At 42.7% G+C, this 19,947-nt stretch overlaps 1 protein-coding gene across 2 annotated transcripts in view; it reads right to left on the bottom strand.

Annotated features, from left to right (window-relative positions):
* NCAPH2 (non-SMC condensin II complex subunit H2) overlaps positions 1 to 19,947 on the bottom strand; it is a 1,876,179-nt gene that overhangs the window by 693,245 nt on the left and 1,162,987 nt on the right. For both annotated transcript variants that reach the window (XM_044088651.1, XM_044088650.1), the window contains exon 14: positions 17,006 to 17,076. In XM_044088651.1, the coding sequence (XP_043944586.1) occupies positions 17,006 to 17,076 (71 nt within the window). The remainder of the gene's footprint in view (positions 1 to 17,005; positions 17,077 to 19,947) is intronic.

Below are 19,947 nucleotides of genomic sequence, written 5' to 3' on the forward strand. Positions count from 1 at the left end.
GTCATGGCCATTGGAAAGCAGTAGCTTATGGCAGCAATCCTTACACTGCTTGAAACCAATGCTACTTTTTCTTATCAGACATAATGATGTGGAGAAGAAAGTACAGTTGTGTATACTTACCATAAATGTAGATGTTCGACTGTATTCACTGTCGCAGTCATCACATTTGGGTTATCTGCGTGCAGTAGCCCTCAGTCGGCCTGATTATCAAAGTCTTGGGTCCAGCGTCGGTTGCGGTCTCATCTTCCATGACGTCAGGTAGCCAGGGGTATAAAGCATGCAGCCAATGCCATTACATCAGTTTTTCTTGCCCCAGATGTCAGGTGCCCCCATAATGGGAAGCAATTATATACAAGGTTACACCTCCAACAAAAGCAAATACACCAAAAAGCTTTAAGCATAGTAAACAAGAATAGAGGTATAGTCAATAGAAGTCAGGGAACTGGAGGGAGGGTAACCAGGACTGCAACAGTGAATACATTTGAACATCTACATTTATGGTAAGTGTACACAACTGTACTATGTTCTTTGTGTTTCACTGTTGCAGTCATCACATTTGGGTAGATTCCCAAAGCTAAGGATGGGAGGAGGTAATTAGATAGCATTAGGACCAGCTATAAGGGCCTGCAAAACTGCAGTGGCAAAGCCAGCTCTGGATTTAGAAAAAAATGGCATGTGGTAATGCTTGGTGAAGATGTACAGAACTCCAGGTAGCAGCTTCTAGGATGTCCCTGGTAGGGACACCTCTGAGAAAGGCTGTAGAGGTAGATGCAGCCCTGGTTGAATGTGGTCTTATCCCCTGCGGGGTAGGTTTTCCATGGTGCTTATAGCAGAACTGAATGCAAAGGCCTATCCACTTAGAAATGGTTTGCTTTGAAATGGCCTTCCCCTCTGCCCCTGCAGCAAATGCAACCAGCAGCTGTTCAGATTTCCTGAGAGTCTTAGTCCTGTCTAAGTAAAATCTAAGCTGTCTGTGGAAGCCCAAGGAGTACAGTATTCGTTCCCCTTTGTTCTGGGGATTAGAAAAGAAGGTTGGCAAATGAATGGACTGATTAAGGGCCACACTGGATACCACCTTGGGCATGAAGGAGGGAATGGTCCTGAGGGACACCCTGTCAGCATGAAAGATGATGAAAGGCTCCACTGCCATAAGGGCCTGTAATTCAGACACCCTTCTTGCTGAAGTGATGGCTAGAAGGAAGGTTGTTTTCCAAGAAAGGAATTTCAACTCCGCATTTGCAGCTGGCTCAAAGGGAGGTAGAGTGAGCTTTTCCAATAAAATATTAAGGTCCCAGGCTGGAGTAGGGGCTCTCCTGGGTGGTCTTAAGTTTTTGGCCCCTCTGAGGAATTGCTTCAGCAGTAAATGAGAGAAGAGGGGTGGTTCTGTATTGTAATGAGCTGAAATGGCTGAGGCATGAATTTTGATGGAGGAAAAGGAAAGGCCCTTGTGAAGCATCTCAGTTAAGTATTGAAGAATATGGGGTAAATTGGGCGCTGCTGTGCCCATCCTCTGAATCTGGCTCCAGGAACAGAATCTTTTCCATTTTTCAGCATAAGAATTTTCTAGTACTAGGCCGCCTTGCCTCCAGAATGACATCCATCACTTGCTTACTGAGGAATGGTAACGGAGAGATCAGGTAATTAGGCAGGCTGCCAGGTTCAGGGTTTGAAGCTGTAGGTGCAGAATCTGGCCCTCCTGCTGGGACAGCAGGGCAGGGGTCTGAGGCAGGTGCCATGGTGCCAGCAGCGACACACTGCGCAAGAGGGGGTACCATTGTTGGCGTGGCCAGTCTGGTGCAATCAGTATTGTCCTTGGTTTGTACTGTTTGATCTTTAGTAGTACCTTGGAGAGGAGAGGCAGAGGGGGAAAGGCATAAACTGATAGTTTTTTCCAGGTGAAGGACAGGGCATCCACTTTCCAAGCTTGTTTGTGGGGAGTCCTTGTGCAGAATTTGTCCTATTGGTAGTTCTGGGGGGAGGCAAACAGGTCTATCTCTGGGCTTCCCCATTTGTTTCTCAACATGTCGAATATCTTTGGTTCCAGTTTTCACTTGTGTGGGTCCATGAGATTTCTGCTTAGGTCATCTGCCAGTGTAATTAGCTGTCCTGGCAGGAATTGAGCCTGTAGGTGCACTTGGTAGCTCAAGGCTGTGTTCCACAGTGTGTTCCACAGAGCCATGGCTAATCTGCAGAGAGGGTATGAGTGGGTTCCCCCTGCTTGTTTATGTACCACATAACAGTGGTGTTGTCCGTCTTCACCAATAATTGTCCTGGAAGAATGTGGTCCTTGAAGGCTGTCAGAGCATTCTGTACAGCTAACATTTCTTTTTGATTGATATGCAGGTGCATTTGATTTGGGTTCCATTTGCTCTGAATGCACTGCCCTGCCAAGTGAGCCCCCCATGCATAGCCTGATGAGTCTGTTGTTAGGGTTTGGGTGGCAGGGGGTAGAGTGAATGGCAGTCCCTTGTTTTGATGGCAGGCCTCTGCCCACCAAAGTAACTATCTGTAGACAAGGTGTGATAGGAATCATTGATTCTAGATCCTGAGAATGTTGACACCATAGGCTTTTTAGATACCATTGTAGTTTCCTCATATGCAGTCTTGCGTATGGAATTAGTAGAATGAAAGAGGCCAAGAACCCCAGGGCTTGCAGTATTTTCCTTGCAAAATAGCTGGGTCTTTTTGGCCAGTAGTTTGAAGCAGACTGTCAAATTAACTTGTTTCTCTGGCGTGAGGTAGGCCATCTGGGAAGTTGTACTCAAGCTTGCTCCCAGGAATACAATTTGTTGGCAGGGTACAGGATGTGACTTATTTTCGTTTATGTTGTACCCCAGAGACGTCAGCAATTTCTTTACAAATGCCAGATGATTTAATAGTATGTCCTGGCTTTCTGCCTGAATTAGACAATCATCCAGGTATGGGTATATTTGAATATTTCTTTGCCTGTAAAAAGCAATGACTAGAGCTAGGCACTTTGTGAATACCCTGGGCGCAGTAGGTAAGCCAAAGGGCAGTGCAGATAACTGATAGTGCATGTAGTCTGCTCTGAAGCGTAGGTATCTTCTGCAAGATTCCCTTATTGGGTTGTGCAGGTAGGCTTCCTTTAAATCCAGTGTTGCCAACCAGGCATCTTTGCCTAGCATGGGAAGCAGCTGAAGAAGAGCTAGCATCTTGAATTTTGGGATTACCAAAAATGTGTTTAGGATATACAGGTCCAGGATGGGACGCCAGTAGTTGTCTTTTCTGGGTACCAGGAAAAGTCTTGAGTAGAAACCTTGCCCCCATTCTTCTTCTTCTGGGACAGGCTGAATAGCCCTGATGCTTAAAAGAGAGATAACTTGCTTTTGAGCCTCTGCCACTGATTTGGGGGTAGGTCTGGCCAACCACTTGGGGTTGGTAAGGAGGGGAAGTGGAATCTGTCTCCTTGGGAAACTATATTTAAAACCCATATGTCCTGGGCAACGAGTTCCCAATTTTTTTGCATGAAGGGCAATCTTTCCCCCTAAAGGAACAGTCAGTTGAGCAGGGCTTGGAATCTTTAAAGTTAAGTCATTGAGACAGTTTACCATAGGGTGGAGTCTTACCACTCCCTGCTTTGGAAGTGGGAGCCCCCCACTGCTTAGGCCTGTGAGTACCCTGGGACTGAAGCCTGGGTGTTCTGCTGGTTCTGGGTTTGGACTGAGAAGGTCTGGAAGAGGCAGGAAAGGGCCAATGCCTACTAAATCTGTGAGGCTGTACTTGCAGGAAATCGTTAACAGTTTGCATAGATCTTTTTAAGTACTTCTTCTGCTTTGTTGCCAAATAGGTGGTCTTGGTTTAAGGGAGCATCCAGCAATTTAGCTTTAACATGATCTGGCAAAGATTGCTCCTTAAGCCAAGCATGCCTTCTCAGCCCTGCGAGATGCCACTAGTGAATCAAAACCACATTGCAAAGTATGTTTTCCAACTTGTTCGCAGAATGCGTTAAATCCTGTAAATCTTTATTTTCAGCACAGTCAGGAATCAACATCAATTTCTGTTTAAGCAATCCAGTAATATGCTGCTGATACTTTAACATATGAAACTGGCAGTTTAAGGCCCTAATGGCCAAGGTTGCAGAAGTGTATACCTTCTTACCCCATCTATCCAGCACCCTGGAATCTCCATCAGCGGGGGGGTAGGATTTTTGGCAGTAGTAGCCTTAATGCCCTTGGGTCCCTGTAAAATGGTCTCAGGATCCGCAGTAGGATTTTTAAAGAGGAACTTGTGAGGGTCAGGTACCCCGTAATACACATCAGTTTTTTTCGGAGCAGGAGGTAAGGAGTCAGGGGCCAGGCTAGATTCCAAGAAGGCATCATCTACAATGTCCAGTACAGGAGGGATAGCCAAAGGCCTGTGTTGAGGCAGGAGTAAGAATTCCCTAAGCCTCTTTTTGGAGTCAGAGTAATCCTGGCTTTCCCAGCGAAAATGTTCCCTAACAGTATGCAAGATTTCACCAAAAGAGAAATCCTCTGGAGGGGAAGCAGAGGGAATGGAGTCCTCTGCATCAGAATCCTCATAGGTAGATAAGGGCAAATCCTGGTCATCAGAGAAAACAGAAATTTCAGAATCCTGATAAGAAGAATCAGAAGAAAAATCAGTCCTAGGTCTCTTAGAGGGGGAAGGGTGGCTTCCCCTGATTAGAGTAATAAGGTCTTCAGCCATTCTTATTTGTTTTTTAGGCATAAAAGCCTGACTATGCACTCTGGGCGTCGGTATTCTAGGCATGGATCGAGTTTTAGGCCTTGAAGAAGAAGATGGCATCGGTTTAATATGCAAGTCAGTAGGCCTGAATACACCCTCAGAAGCCGGTGCCTGCACAGCGGCTCCAGACACATCCAAGGTAGAGAGATCCGCAGGTTCTGCAGTCAAAGAAGCATCTCGCGACATACAGGACTCCGAATGGGTCTCAGTAGAGGCCTGCGAATCTGAAGTAGCGGGTATCAGGGGCTGCGAAAGCACCTCACTGAGTAGTGGCGAACTGGCGACTAGCTTAAGAGAAGTGTCGTCGGCAGCTTTGGACCTATGTGGTCTGTCTTTGTCTTTATCTTTGCGTTTTTTCAGAGTGTCGGTAGTCAGGTGGCTTACCGAAGCCATTTCTGGATAATTGAACCAAGTACAAAAATATTTAGATGCGTAAATGAACAGACGACGAATAGTACGAGGTTTGAATAAGGCACAAAACCGACAGCGAGGTACGTCGTGGTCTGGGCCTAAGCAAGGAATGCAGTACGAATGAAAATCTTTACGAGGTATTTGCTTTTCGCAAGAAATACAATTGTTAACTTTTACTGGCATCGTTTTAGAGCATGAAAAAAGATCCCCAATGGGGTACTTAGCTTAGTTGAAGACTTCGGATCTGAAACTCGAAAATGAGTCGGCCGACCGGCTCTTGCGAACTGCTTCTGCTTCGGGCACCGCACGGCAAGAAAGACTGATGTGATGGTGTCGGCTGCATGCTTTATACCACTGACTACCTGACGTCATGGAAGATGAGACAGCAACCGATGCAGGAACCAGACTTTGATAATCAGGCCAACTGAGGGCTACTGCAAGCAGATAACCCAAATGTGATGACTGCAACAGTAAATCACAAAGAAAATCAGTACCAAAAGGAGGAGGAAAGGCTACCCAAATGGATAAGAAGAGAAAAGGAAGGATTACCAATGATGGTAAAGAAGAGTTACCTCAAAGGTAAGAAAAAAGGTAATAAAGGGAGAGACTAAAGGGAGAGAGTCTAAAGTATACAATAGGGTAGGAAAATATTAGTAGAAACTATATGAAAATATTTAAAGTAAGAACAATGGATAAAACTTTTGAAATATTAGACACTTAGCTGAGAGAGTGGCTTGACACGGTTGTACAGCAATGCGGCAAACGAGATCTGAGGTAACAGGGAGCAGAGCATTCTGGGTAGGACCTTGGATCAAGAGTTTTTGGCTGACATGAGCTTGATATTGGCTGGCTCGGTTCCGAGGACGGAACCGATAATCCATCAGTAAGGAATGAACGAAGATTAATAACATCAGATGTACAAGGTTCCTTTTATAGTCTCGACACTACCAGCACGGTCCTGTCAAATCAACCCATTCCCTTCCCTAATAAAACATGCAGTACGAGCTTGTTATCATGGACAGGCAGTTTCTATCACCTCTCTGGCCAGCCTGAAAGACATGGACATCCTGAGGCAATGTAGCAACTGTCTCATGTATACTGACAAACACTTACTCCTGAAATAAACAAATACTTTATGTCAGAGATGTTACACTATGAAACTGGAGGCAAGACTCTCACATAAGAACAAAGCAAATGCCAAACAGGTTGTCAGCACACACACACTTCTGACAGTAAACAAGGACACAACACAAATCCACATATGAGTAGGTACTCACTAGTAACCTGCCAAAAGATCAGAAGCCTCCCAAACAGAAACCATTTACACACATAGCAATACAAGAAACAACTACAACACAACAAACAACAGTGTCTCAACAAATAAGCTCATAAGACGTAACACCACAGAACCTAATGTATTGGTCATAGGTGACTCCATTTTTAAGACACATGGATGTTCCCTTTACCAAGATGGATAAGGAGTGGGTTACGGTTAGCTGCCTGTCAGGTGCCAAGATCTCTCAAGTCACTCAACCACAAGTACCAGTATGACTCTGTCATAGTCCATGTGGGGGTGAATGACTTGAGACATACCTCAATGGACTACATCAAGAGACATGACTAAGGTCTCAGACTGTATGTCACAGGCAGGTATAAGCCTAGCCTTAAGGAGCATTCTACCTTCTCCAAGGATGATGCCACAATACAAATAAAAAAAATGATTAACAATTGGGTTAGCTTCTAGTGTTAGTCCACGGGGATCCAATATCGGTTAGCCTGGGAAGACATGGTCAACAAGCAACGTTGCTTTGCCAGAGATGGTCTTCACATGTCTCCTCTAGGCTTTCAGATACTGGCAAAGGCATTAACCATCCCCTATTGTGCCTTTTTTAAGCAGTGTCAAAATAACCAACCTCCCAACATAACAAAATCTTCTCTAGATAAACTCAGTGTACTGCTGCTTAATGTCAGGAGTCTAAACAAGAAACTGCACTCCCTGGAAGATGATGTCTGTCCAGTCACAAAGACATGGTTCAAAGGAGCGGAAAGCGTCCTGACCGTGCAGGATACAATGTCTTCCATATGTTCAGAACACAAACTGAGCGTGAAAGAACCAGAGGAGAAAGTGTATCCAGCTTCATTAAAGATAAGTACACCTCAAGACTAGTCATATAGTACGACCCTCTCCAGCTACTTCATGTCAAATTACCTATAGGCAAAGCCCCCTATTACCACATCATAGCTAGCTATAGGCCCCCACCATGAAACAGGAAAAGCATACTGCATACCTGGACTTACTGGAGTCACTTAACATACAGCCCAACACCTTACTCATGGGTGATTTTTATTATCCTACCATCGACTGGGAAACATACATGACCACAAACACGCTGACTCAGAGGTTCTTGGATTTTGTCAATGCAAATGCTCTGGAACATCTAGTCAGCACACCCAGAAGAGACTCAAAATGTCCTGGACATAGTACTCACTAACATGACACAGCACTGTACCCCCCCCCCGTGTGATGTCTTCATGCTAAAATTGGACCATAAATCAGTCTTGTTCAATGTTATTATAAGACCAGATAATCCATCAAGTTCGAAAATGCTTAAGAATTTTTCAAAGACAAATTACCTCACTAAGTGATTTTATAAAAAGTTTCAAAGCCCCTTTGAATGCAGATAACATGGACTCATATGCAGAGGTGTACACCAATGCCCTGTATAACCACTTAAGCAGTTGTATAGAATTGGCTGTACCTGACCAGCCAAAAACCAGGTCCTGTCGAAAAAAACAAGCCACCCTATGGTATAAACAGGCTAAACAAAAAGGGAAAGAAGCAGTATATGATCAAAAGCTGGAAATGCAGTTGATCAAATGTCAGTTCAAGGAAAGTACACTTTCAAAAGTTCACAATCCCGAACTGCAACAGTCTGAACTCATAATAAAGAATATACAGTGTAATTCGTTATTATGAGTTTGGCAATGTGAATGGAGATCGCGGTACAGAGAGGATCAGGGAATTTACTCTTTTCCTCACTGTAGTGCGATCTCAGAATTGGTATATTTAATTTGCAGGGGGTGTGAGGGGAGCACAGTAAACAACTTGTGCTGTTGACGTGAAAGTAACAGCAAGTAGAATAGCCTGGTGGTCTGAAGGCACCTGCAGCTATTTTGAATAACGCCAAATACGGACGTCGGACAACTGACATTTGATGTTGTGTATCAAAACAAGTTCCATTTCCAATGTCACTTTAGGACATATTAAACAAACGAAGAAGTGTCATTCTTCATTTTGGCAGTAAACTGAAAGAAACTACTGTCAAAGAACAAGAGGGAACTAGCTCAGCAAAGGAAGAAACCCTCTCTAGCTTAGACAAACACATTAGAGATTTTGAGCTGATTTCAAAGCAAAAATAGACTCCCCTAGTTAAAGAATGCCTTGTAATTATCCTTAACTATGTCCAAAATCTGAAAGTGAATACCCACTATATGCTGAACTGGTTGTGGATGGCACCACCCATATTCAACCAAAGGTAATAGCAAACGTGCTAGCGGACAGATTTGGAGCAAACTTCACCCCCCTGTTCTCTACAGTCACCCCCCAAAGTATACCTGCCACCATTCCTCAGCCTAATATCTCAAGACAGCAGGTCATCTCGGCGTTCTCCAAGGACAGAAACATGGCATCAATGGGACCAGACAACATCCCAAGTTGCCTTTTAAACAACTTAATACATGAGTCAGCAGTCCCACTTGTATCCTTGTTTAACCACAGCCTGTGATCTGGCTATATTCCGGCAGAAAGGTGGACAGCAACAGTAATCCCTCTGCACAAAGGGGGACCATAAACCGTCCCTTGGATTTATAGACCCATAAGCTTCACTAGCCTCATCAGCAAGGTCATAGAAGGAATCATTATGGACCTTATTAACAAGGACATGGGTAATACCCCCAAACTCTGGACCCAAAACAGTTCGCATTTGTTAAAGGTAGATCATGCCGGTTAAACATGTTTGACTTCTTTGAGAAAGTCACCAAGGCCCTCTATAAGAGCAAGACTGTCCGTACCACCTATCTTGACTTAGCCAAGGCATTTGACACAATTCCCTATTCAGGTATTATAAAGAAACTCTTCCAGTAGGAAATTAACCCCTACATTACCAGATGGGTAGCCAACTGGCTCACTGACAGGACACATACTGTCAAAGTGGGTGACTTCACCTCTAGCAATAGACCAGTCACCAGTGGCATACCACAGGGTTCTGTACCGGGCCCCTTACTATTTTGAATTTACTTCTCAGAAGTCCAGGCAAACTTGGATAGCCTGTGGCTGATCAAGCTTGCTGACAATTGCAAACTGGGAGCACTCGAGTCCCCCAACATTAACATACTGCAGACAGGGTTAACACTGACAAATCATTGATGCCAAAGCCACAGATTAAAGCTAAATGCAAAAAGCATTACTAATCCCTTTGGGAAAGCTGACATCCCTGCTAATTACATTATAGACAGCATCCCTAAGGGTAGACCCAGTGGTATATGATCAGGGTACTCAAGTTGATAGCAATCTGAACTTTGACTACCATGTATCCAGAGGAGAAAGGAAATCATTCTACGTGGCACATCTTAAAAGTAAAGACATCGCATCTAGAGCTAAGGATGTTATAATTCTATTATACTCAGCCCTCATCAGATGAAAAAATTGAGCATAATGCTCTTTTGCATGTACCTCACCAGAGACCTGCAACAACTGGACAGACAACAGAGGTTTTTCACCACAAAATTACAGGGTACACAAAAGTCTTAAGCAGAAAGACTAAAAGCCCCATCACTGTATTCCATCTCGTACAGGTTGCTAAGAAGTTACCTGTGCCTGGCTTACAAGGCAGTCTCTGACCTAGCCCTGACATTCCTACATCAAACTGCAGGAGGGCCACTCACTCCAGGTATCTTAACATAGCCTTGGACATGAAAATCATGCTGGAGAGAGAGAGAGAGATACAGCTCCCAGAAACTGCCATTTTCCTGAAACAAGCTTTCAATTGACATGAAACAGAGCCCCTCCCTAACACTCATCAAACATAACCTAGATTAATGAATTGGTGACTGCAAACTCACTCCTGGTGTGGCACCTATATCCCTCCTGGACAGAAGAAGTTGGTATTAACTACCATATATTCTGACCTCTGCAAACGTCACTCATCTAACCACTGACAACTGGGGCAACTCGGGATAAATATGGCTAGGCTTGTAAGGGCTCTAAGGCCGTTAGCCTAGTAACCTCCTATGAACCGACTTATCTCCAAAACTGGTCTTAGTTCTCTGGTATCCTTTGGCACAAAATAGAACCTTGAGTAAAATTAGGATCCTCTGTAGTCTGGTGGGATGTCTAGGATGATTTGATTTCGAAGAAGGTTCATTCTCTATTTCTGAAGCTAAAAGTTTACTTTGTGGGGGTGGAACATCAAGGAATTCTCTTCTGAGGTGGGGCAGAACAGTGAAAGGGAAGGAAGTAGCATCTGCTAATTATTCTCTGCACCCATTTGTCTTCAGTGATGGCTCTTCCAGGCCATAGGATGAACAGAAAAGCAAATCCTGACTACCTCCAGAGTAGGACAATCAGGCAACTTTTAAGGAGTGCTGAAAGGGCTTCTCACAGAATGTACCCCTGAAGCCCTGATTCTAAGGACCACCTCTGGCTCTTGGGCGATATCCTTTGTTAGAGTTCCCCCTCTTTCACTGGCAGCTTGTTCTCCAGAAGTGTCAGTTGAAAACCCCTGAAATTTTGAGAATCACATTACCCCCCCCCCCCTTGTGAATTCTAGTGAAGGTCCTCTAGGGGGTTAAGAATTTGATCCCCATGGCAGATGGGGATTTTCCATCCTGTTCACTTCTAGAAATGGTCGGTAACTTTTAGACCAAATAAGGTTGATCTGTCATTTGGGGCACTAAAGAAAGGACGTCTTGAAGTGCTCAGCATAATCACAAAGCCACATCCTGGCATGTCTTGTGATAAAGAAATATCTGTGCCAGCTGCTTTAGACACCCCTTCCTTGGAATTAAATATAAGGCACATGGATATCTTAGGGACAGTATGGTAGCGATCTGAAAACCAAGAGTCTTTTTCCAATCCACTGTAAGAATCCTGGAAGAGAAGTGGAGATCTCTTTGACCAAATCCCTTTGGAAATGGGTGAAATGTGCCAGGTAGTTAAGTGGTCTCAAAAAAGTAGAAGGGGCATAAACTTGCTTCTCAAATCTGTCCAGAGGATAATATTCTCTATTCAGCGTAAGTTCCTTCTTTGTGGCTGCCGCCACTACCATGGAATCTACTACCAGGTTTTGCTCCAGGATATACGGGCTTTCAGAGTCACTAAAAATGCATCTGGCTTCTTAGGGCTGGGTTCTGAAGTGTGGCAGGTTCCTTCCAAATACAGGATGAGATGAGGTCCACTATCTCATCTGTAGGGGGTACTACCCTAGAAGTAGGATAGGCCAGAGCCAAAAGCCTTAAGGAAAACCAATTTCTCAGAAGAAGGTGCTTGGAAACACTAAACCCCTTTTGTTGAAATTCAAGATCTCCTCGAATCAGGAGTCTTCAAAGGGGGGTGGGGATCTGGGTGAACCTTCTCCCTTATCAAAATCCGTATCTGCAGCTGGGGTGTTCTCAGTGGAATCTAAGTGTCTCTTTTTACACTGGTGCTTCCTGGGAACCTCTTCTGTTGGCTGCTTAGGAGATGACTCAGAAAAATATAATGTCTCACGAGGAAGAATCGGGTCAAGGAACTTGAGAACAGGCTGCCCTGATGGGACAAGAAGAGCAGGCAGCATATCCTGGGAGATCCTATGGGGAGGGCTGGATCCGAATGAGAAATAGAAGAGCTATCCTTCATTTGAGAGAGTACTGTCTTGAATGCCGGAACACTGAATGGCTGCAGGAAGTTTATCCTTCAAATCTGAAGCTCTAAGAGGAAGCTCAACCCTGTATGCCATTTTTCAGAGGGAGTCACTGGAGCTGAATTGTCAAGCTCCGAAGCCCTCAAAGAAAGTAAGGGATCCGAGGATCTCAGATCTGATCCCAACTTATCAGAGTCAATACCAACGTTATGGCTCCAGGAATCAGACGAAATCAGGGCAGACCTCGACAGAGAACTGACTGGAATCGAGGAAACATGAAGTCTTTCTCCAACGCAGATCTATCCTGGGCAAAGGTTGGATCCAGGGTCTCTAATCCAAGGGGTCAAATTAGAGAAGAATTTATATAACCTGGTAAAGGGGAAAAGATTCTCTATCGAGTCTAGCAGTGGCAGAAGCTGGTAATATCACCAACTGGATCTGGGTCCATAGGAAACGCTTCATCATTCGCTCCACATCCTCTTTGGTGAGAATTCTGGATGTTCTAACTGACCTTAGTGATGAAGCTGATGAAGGAGGTCTGGATGAGTAGGAATGTTTTTTTGTAAAACAGGTGATCTAAGCCTCAGGGACACAGGCTGCAGAGTGAATAGAGGAGGAGTCATGAAGCATATGACATTAGGATCCCAAGATTTAGCCATTTTTGGTGTCAGAGCCGAACAAGTGGTTTGATACAGTAATAGTTTTCATGTAGATTTAGATTTTTCTTTCCCTGGAGGTCAGGAGCTATCCTTAGAGTTTGAGGAAGAGAGGCAGAGGAAGATGACGAAACACTTATCTTCTCCAGTGATGAATGGATCTTCATTCCAGGGGAAGACTGGACGAGACCTTTCATTATCACTTGTTAGGTCTCTCGACTACTGCCCTCTGGCCAAAAGCCTCACAAACGCAGTAAGCCACGTTCAGGTGCAGGGGTGGGGGGAGACAGTAAATTCACTTACCATGTGCATTGGTTAGGCAATTTATTTGTGCACAACACACACTTTTTAAACCCTAAGGGTTTTTCAAACATGTCAAACAAAAACAAGTAATAACCACAAACAGTAATGACCTAATTGCTAAGTTGAAAACTACTACACCTGTCTCTCAAGTAAAATAAAATCTATATATAGGTATGTAGGTTTACTACGGTAAAGTCAAAGGGGACTTGGTCGAATAATAGGATCATTGACCCACGTCCACAAAAGTGACAATGTTGAATTCCGATATTGTCGAAATGCATCTCGACTTCGACCTCGAAATGGGCTTTAACATGGGTCGAGACAGAGGTGAGATTTGTACTTCGACAACGATTGGTTTGACATTGTCGCCGTTCGGCCTCTGGACTTCGTCTAAAGTGGATTCCACTGAATCCACTTCAACTTTACCATAGTAAACCAGTTATGTATATATAAGAAAGAAAGAAATAGTATAAGAAGCAAGTTATTTAACTACAGAAGGATTTTTTTACAATCAAAAAAAGGGGTTTCAAAACAAAAAAGCTACATCTCTGAAAGTGCAGCCAAAAGTTTTTGAAAAGGTTGATAAAAAAAAACTCTTGTCTGCCAAAAAAAAGAGACTTTGATCATTAGAGCACCTTGGAATCTATCAGCACATGAAATCTGAGGTTGCTTTTTCTCTGCACGAGGATTATTAGTAGAGGGAGGAGCCTGAGCATCAGTTCCAAAGCTTTTAAATATCTGAGTAGGGATCCAAAACCCTTATGTAGAGGAATGGACTGAAAATACATCAGGTCAAATAATTTCTTTCTCTGGTGCCACATTTATAAGACATGCGTCTTAGCAACTCCTTGAGGAATGGGATGGGGGAATAAAAATCAACATCTTATCCACAAATTTAAAAAAGATAAGCACTTCCTAATCACATATTAAGACCTCACATCTCAAGAGATGAGTCTACACTGACAGAGTGACCAAAAATGTCCAAAATGCCAATAATCAGGAAAGCACTAAAAGGACCTTTCCTGATTAAAGGCACACTTCTAACTACACAGTCAAAAAAGTTCAGCGAGGTTTTAGCAGCTTTCATTATGAGATAAAAAAATAGTTAATACTCACCTTCAGAAATAATGCTTGACCCAGTACTACATGAAAATCATACATAAAACTCTATCAAATCTAGAAGAGAAGAAAAACACTAGAGAATCAATAAAATATAAGCAAACACTGCAGCTATAATATTCATGATAATGTAAAAGCCTTTGAGTCTATAGGCTAGGAGTGATTTGTGACGGGTACCAATAAGAGTGAAAGGAAGGTCTACAAGAGGGTAGTGAGACCAACTATGTTACATGGGTTGGAGATGGTGGTGTTGACAAAAAGACAGGAGTTAGAGATGGAGGTGGCAGAGTTAAAGATGTTAAGATTTGCACTAGGTGGACAGGATGGACAGGATTAGAAATCAGTATATCAAAGTGTCAGCTCAGGTTGGATGGTTTGGAGATAAAGCCAGGCAGACGAGATTGCGCTGGTTTGGACATGTGCTGAGAAGGGATGCTGGGTATATTGGGAGAAGAATGCTAAGGATGGAGCTGCCGGAAAAGAGGAAGGCCTAAGATAAGGTTTATGGATGTGGTGAGAGGGGGCACGCAGGTGGCTGGTGTAACACAGCAAGATGCACAGGACAGGAAGAAATGGAAACAGATAATCCCCTGTAGTGACCCCCTAATGGGAATAGCCAAAAGAAGAAGACGTTTACTGGTTTAGTTGTCTTAAACCATCAGTTCCACAAGAAAAAGTAAAAACGTACTGGGGAATTCTCCATAATCGGTGGCTATTATCACTATCCATCTTCAACATAAACAAATGCAATTTCTTCACTGATTCCCATCAGTTACATTTGCTGAAGCTTCAAAATTATGAACACTTTCCAATGGGTTCATTGGATCCACAAAACATGTTCTTCTCAGAAATAAAATTTCAGAATAGCAAGATGCAACAGTTTATATTTTAAGCAACACTCCAGAAATGCATTTGAAAATAGTGCTTGCTGTTGATTTGTTTGCCCATAAAAAACAACGTGTAATGCAATCAATTCTACCAATCGTTCAAACATTATTTAGTCTTTGCATTCACATTAGCATTTTGACTTCCAGTTCCAAGACTATTCCTGCATGCCTTACTGCAATATTTGATATTAACGAAGGAAGAGAGCAAGTTTAAAGAATTTAAAAATTGACAGCTGCAAAATCAGTCTACTTCACAAACTTAGATTTCCTTTACTTAATATAACCCAGTCCTTAAATACTCAAAAGTTTAAAGCATCAGAAGGACAAAGGGGAAAGTTTCCTCATTACCTTTACCAAGGTCCTGAGAGGGATGATCTAAGGGAGGACTGGTGTTCTTCGGTTTGGCCTTAGTCTTCTTGTCCTTTTTCTTATGGTTCACTGTCAGAGGACTCAAGGGTCCTTCCTAACCAAAAAAGGAATGGAGAACCCAGTAAAAACGTGAGTTGAGGAAGCTGCCAAAAGAAGGGAAGGCAACTTAGAATGGTCCCTAATAGGGTGAGTGGCACAATGACAGGCAATCCAAAAGTGAGTCTATTACAGCTGGAGTCAGTGGAAGAAAAGGGACAGGAACTACTAACATCAGGGAAAGATTATACCAGGGCCCAGGGACCAGCTGCCAGAAACAACACCACCAAACCAAAGTGTTGGAGAGCAGGAAACAAGGCCTCTAATAACAGATAGCACAAATGTGCTGTGTCATAGCCAGAACCAAAGTAATACGGCATTAGAAGTACTGACATTGGGGGTACAGATGATGGAAGGAACACTGTTGCATCCAGTATAACAGTTACCAGAAAAGGTGATGAGAGCTAGAAAAAAGGTGGTTCTTAGTTGAAAATTTTGCTACCTTGACACACTGAATCAGACGGGACAAGACTCTAAAATCGGGCCATCAATCATTGAAGAGTTTCTGTCAACTTAGTATACTCAGTAGACAGTTAAATTGGGGAATGAGAAATTTCATACATGGCATGATGAGATTAGGCTTGAAGAGCCGACAGAATTGGTAAAGCAGAAGGAACAACAATCTGAGGGTACTTAACTGTACACCGTCTGGAAAGGGAAGATTCAGTGACTACTAATTTGGGACAAGACTATCCAGGAATAGTAGCTGAACTAGATGGAGTCACTATAGTAAAAGAAGGCAGAGGAAGAGAACAAACTCTTTTTACTAACTTTTATTTGACTTCATCTTATGAGAAGAGAAAGACTTATAAACTTTAACAGCTGGACACAAAGTGGAGACTGAAGGCTGACTGGTTTTGTCATTCAACTGGAATGTTGTAAAGAGCAGTGGAAGCCAAGGCGGCTTAAATCACCTTCACTCACCTATGAGTAGTAGCTTTACTGAAATCCTAAAAAAACAGAAACCTGAAACTTAATCTGTCTTGTGGCAGATGACAATGCTTGGTCACAGGCACATTTGTGGAACAATGAAGAGGTGAGACAAGGGAGAGAGTTTAGGCTGAAGGGTGAAGAAAGTACTGTCACCTGAATGAAAATCAGTCAGAGAAACATCCTCCTAATAACAGGCAGTATAAGAAAATGAAGTGAAAAAATAAAACTCTCCCAAACAAACACGCAACAAATTTTTGTTCAAAGGTAGCTTCTGGTCATTTTCTTCTGACCAAACTAACAGCATAAAGAAGAACTAGACTGCAAGTGATGCTTAGTCTGGAAGAGTTCCATCTGCTTTGAGGCCCTGATGTTTACAAAAGGCATCCAAAATAGATAACGTTATCCAGTAGTTTATTTCTGCTACCTTCAATCTCAAAAACTAAGAATGTGGCCTCAATCCCTTCTGATGGGTTCCATTCAACAGATGCCTAATATCCATACTATGGGTTCTATAATGGCACAACAGCCAACCAAAGATGCTCTCAATTAAAGTTGATAACAATTAATGCACTTATACCTGGCCTTATATAAACAAGTTTACACTTACTGTTCTTCTGTGAAGCCTTCTCTGGGCAGCTAGTCGCTCTTTTACATGCTTCCAATAAAGGACCTCCATATCTAAAAAAAAAAAAAAAAAAAAAAAAAACTCAAGAATAAGACAAAATTGCTCAACAAAACAATGACTGTTCACACTGAAGCAAAGAAATTAGAAACTGGTAAGAGATTTTTAATTTGCCAAAACATATTTAACACTGTATCTTAAAGATTTTACAGGACACAATACAGCTGTGTTATCAGCTTGGCATAATTGTAGAGTATAGGTTCATAGGTGTTTACTAGGGTAATGACCACAAGGGCCTTTTAAAACCTAGTCATGCATCCCAAATCTCTGAGAAGTTCTGGTACCCTAGATAAGTGTAAGCAGGGGATTGGAGATGAAACATTTACAAGCACGGGCCTAGGAGGTGAACCATTTACAGGCTGCCTGTGTCCATTACAGACACAGTTGCCAAACCAGGGACGAATTTTCTGCTCCCCATCCAGGAGTCCAAGTTGCACTTGAATTGGGTTAGGGAGGAACCCTGCTTCACATGGATGGGGAGCCTTTTCCAGATAAGGGATAGTCTCTATGATACATACCTGTCTCTACAACAGATCCTGTTTATATCACAAGTAAAGGTTTAAGTCTTTAGAAAGGGTAATTCTGGTCCGGTTTGTTTTGCAGATATAAAGGAGGTCCATCAGGGTGGGGTCTGATAATGTCTTGTATGCCAGGCATAAATCTCCCCTCAAAAGCCTGTAGGAGACTGAATACAGGGATACAGCCTTCAGGCGGGTCTGCAAAGGACATGTTACTTGCGCCTTGCATTCATTCAGTGAGGTATTGCGTAAAATACCTTGGCCAGGTTAAAATAGGCAGTGTGAACCATTCTGCCCTCATGCATTGCTTTGGTGACCTTCTCAAAGTAGTATACCAAGCTGAGTAACCATGACCTGCCCTTGACAAAACCAAACTGGGTTAGGTCCAGAATCTGCAGGTTTCTTATATCATTATTGATCATTTCCATTATAATTTCTTCCATGGCTTTGCACATGAGACAAGAGAGATTTATGGGTCTGTAGTTTCTAGGGTCTGTAAAGGGCCCACCTTTGTGCAAAGGAATGACTGTTGCTGCACTCCATTTGTAAGAGACAAACCCTGTTTGGAGGCTACAGTTAAATTGCAATTCCAGAAGGCCTTGCAGGTCATGTTTCATGTTATTTAGAAGGCATCCTAGGATACTGTCTGGGCCCATCGATGCAGAGTTCTTGGCTTTAAAGAGAGTAATAAGGACCTGTTCCATAGTGACAGCAGGGAGAGTTATACTTGATGGTGCAGGAAGGTTGGAGGAAGAAAGGAGTAAAGTTGGAGATGAATTTGTCAGCCAGTTAGAATGGCTTCATTAATAATGAGCTCTACACACAACTGTGCACTGACTTTGAGGTTGCGAACATAGCTAAAGAATGCCTTGTCATTTTACTTGGCCTGGGAGGCTAAATATATTTTCTCAGGCGAAGTGGATACAGCATCAAGAGTTGCACACAAACATACACACAGAATTCTTAGATGTTGGGCATTGAACTTCCTACCTATCTAGTTATACACTCTATAGTAATGTATTAGTCACAAACACCATTAGGTGATGTTAATATATGGTCACTGTTGAAATCATCACATCTGGGAGCTTTACCACAGGGTGAAATCTGACTCCTGGTCACATTTTCAGAACACAGAACATGGCTCCTTTAGCTGGGCTGACATCACTCTCACTTCTGTTGTCCCCACAGACCTTGCACAAAGGTGAAAGCCCCAATGCGCAAGACTCCTGCAAATTCCATCACAGCTAAGCAATAAAGAGACAAAAGGGGAAGACAAGGATGTGGTACCTGTATTCAAAAAGCAGTGACAATCAAGGAATGGGTATCTACCTTGAACCCCCTTCCAGAAGTGTTAGCAGAAATGGGGATGTAGGGAAGGATTCTAGATTGCAACAATGGCCATATTCAAACATCTACAGTTATGACAAGTTGATAACTTAGCAGTACTATGTTGCCTGTGTGGGTCACTACTGCCATTGTCACATTAGGAAAGATTCTTAAAATTTACACACAAATACAGGACACTGCTTCGGTACAATAAAGGCTGTCTTTAAGCATATACCAGGACTGGAAATATCCAAACAATCCCAAAGTCGTCAAACAAAGGTATATATATTTATTTCAAAAAGCCCAAAGGCTAAAAACAGAACAAAAACAAAAAATAATACGAAACATAGAAACTTATTTTCACTGATTTAGCACTTCCATCTCCTACCAGGAGACTTTTTCAGAATCAGTGTATCCTCACAATTCCATTATTTTATACAACTTTCAAAACTTATTAGGCTGTGTAATTGGCTGGCATTTAATTACCTCTTTGATTGAAGGTATAAATTTAAAGGCAGAACATCCACATACATAACGCAAAGGACTTGAATGAAAATACAAAAGGTATTGATAACAATGACCTTATTTCTCATTTCTTACCTTAATTTTTCGTTGTTTTCTCAATCAATAATTAATTAAATATCTTAAATTCTTAAAATTTACCTCTGAAGGTAGTAGCCATAAGCTCTGGTAAAATACAATCTGATTTTCTCCTCCAGGAATTAAAAAAAGATAAGGGGATTATCCCCTTTGACACAGTTTGTTTAAAGACAGGCTACACTTTTTTAAGCAAAGGCCACAAATAGGTGGCCTGACTTCCTAAAGCCTTCAGTCTTGGCCAAGTACTATGTAATTTGCTTGTGGACGAATGAGAATATAAGAGGGCTTGGGAAAAGGACTGTTAGTTGGATAACCTAATTCACATATACACTTGGCATATAGCTTGAGATTCAAGATATAGACATCCCAGGCCTGGTCTGCATCATCTGTGCTAGGGTGTAGTTTGCAATGGTTGGCCTATGG

The sequence above is a fragment of the Protopterus annectens genome, chromosome 11.part0 (genome assembly GCF_019279795.1).
Source record: "Protopterus annectens isolate FY-2018-M chromosome 11.part0, PAN1.0, whole genome shotgun sequence".
NCBI lineage: Eukaryota > Metazoa > Chordata > Ceratodontiformes > Protopteridae > Protopterus > Protopterus annectens.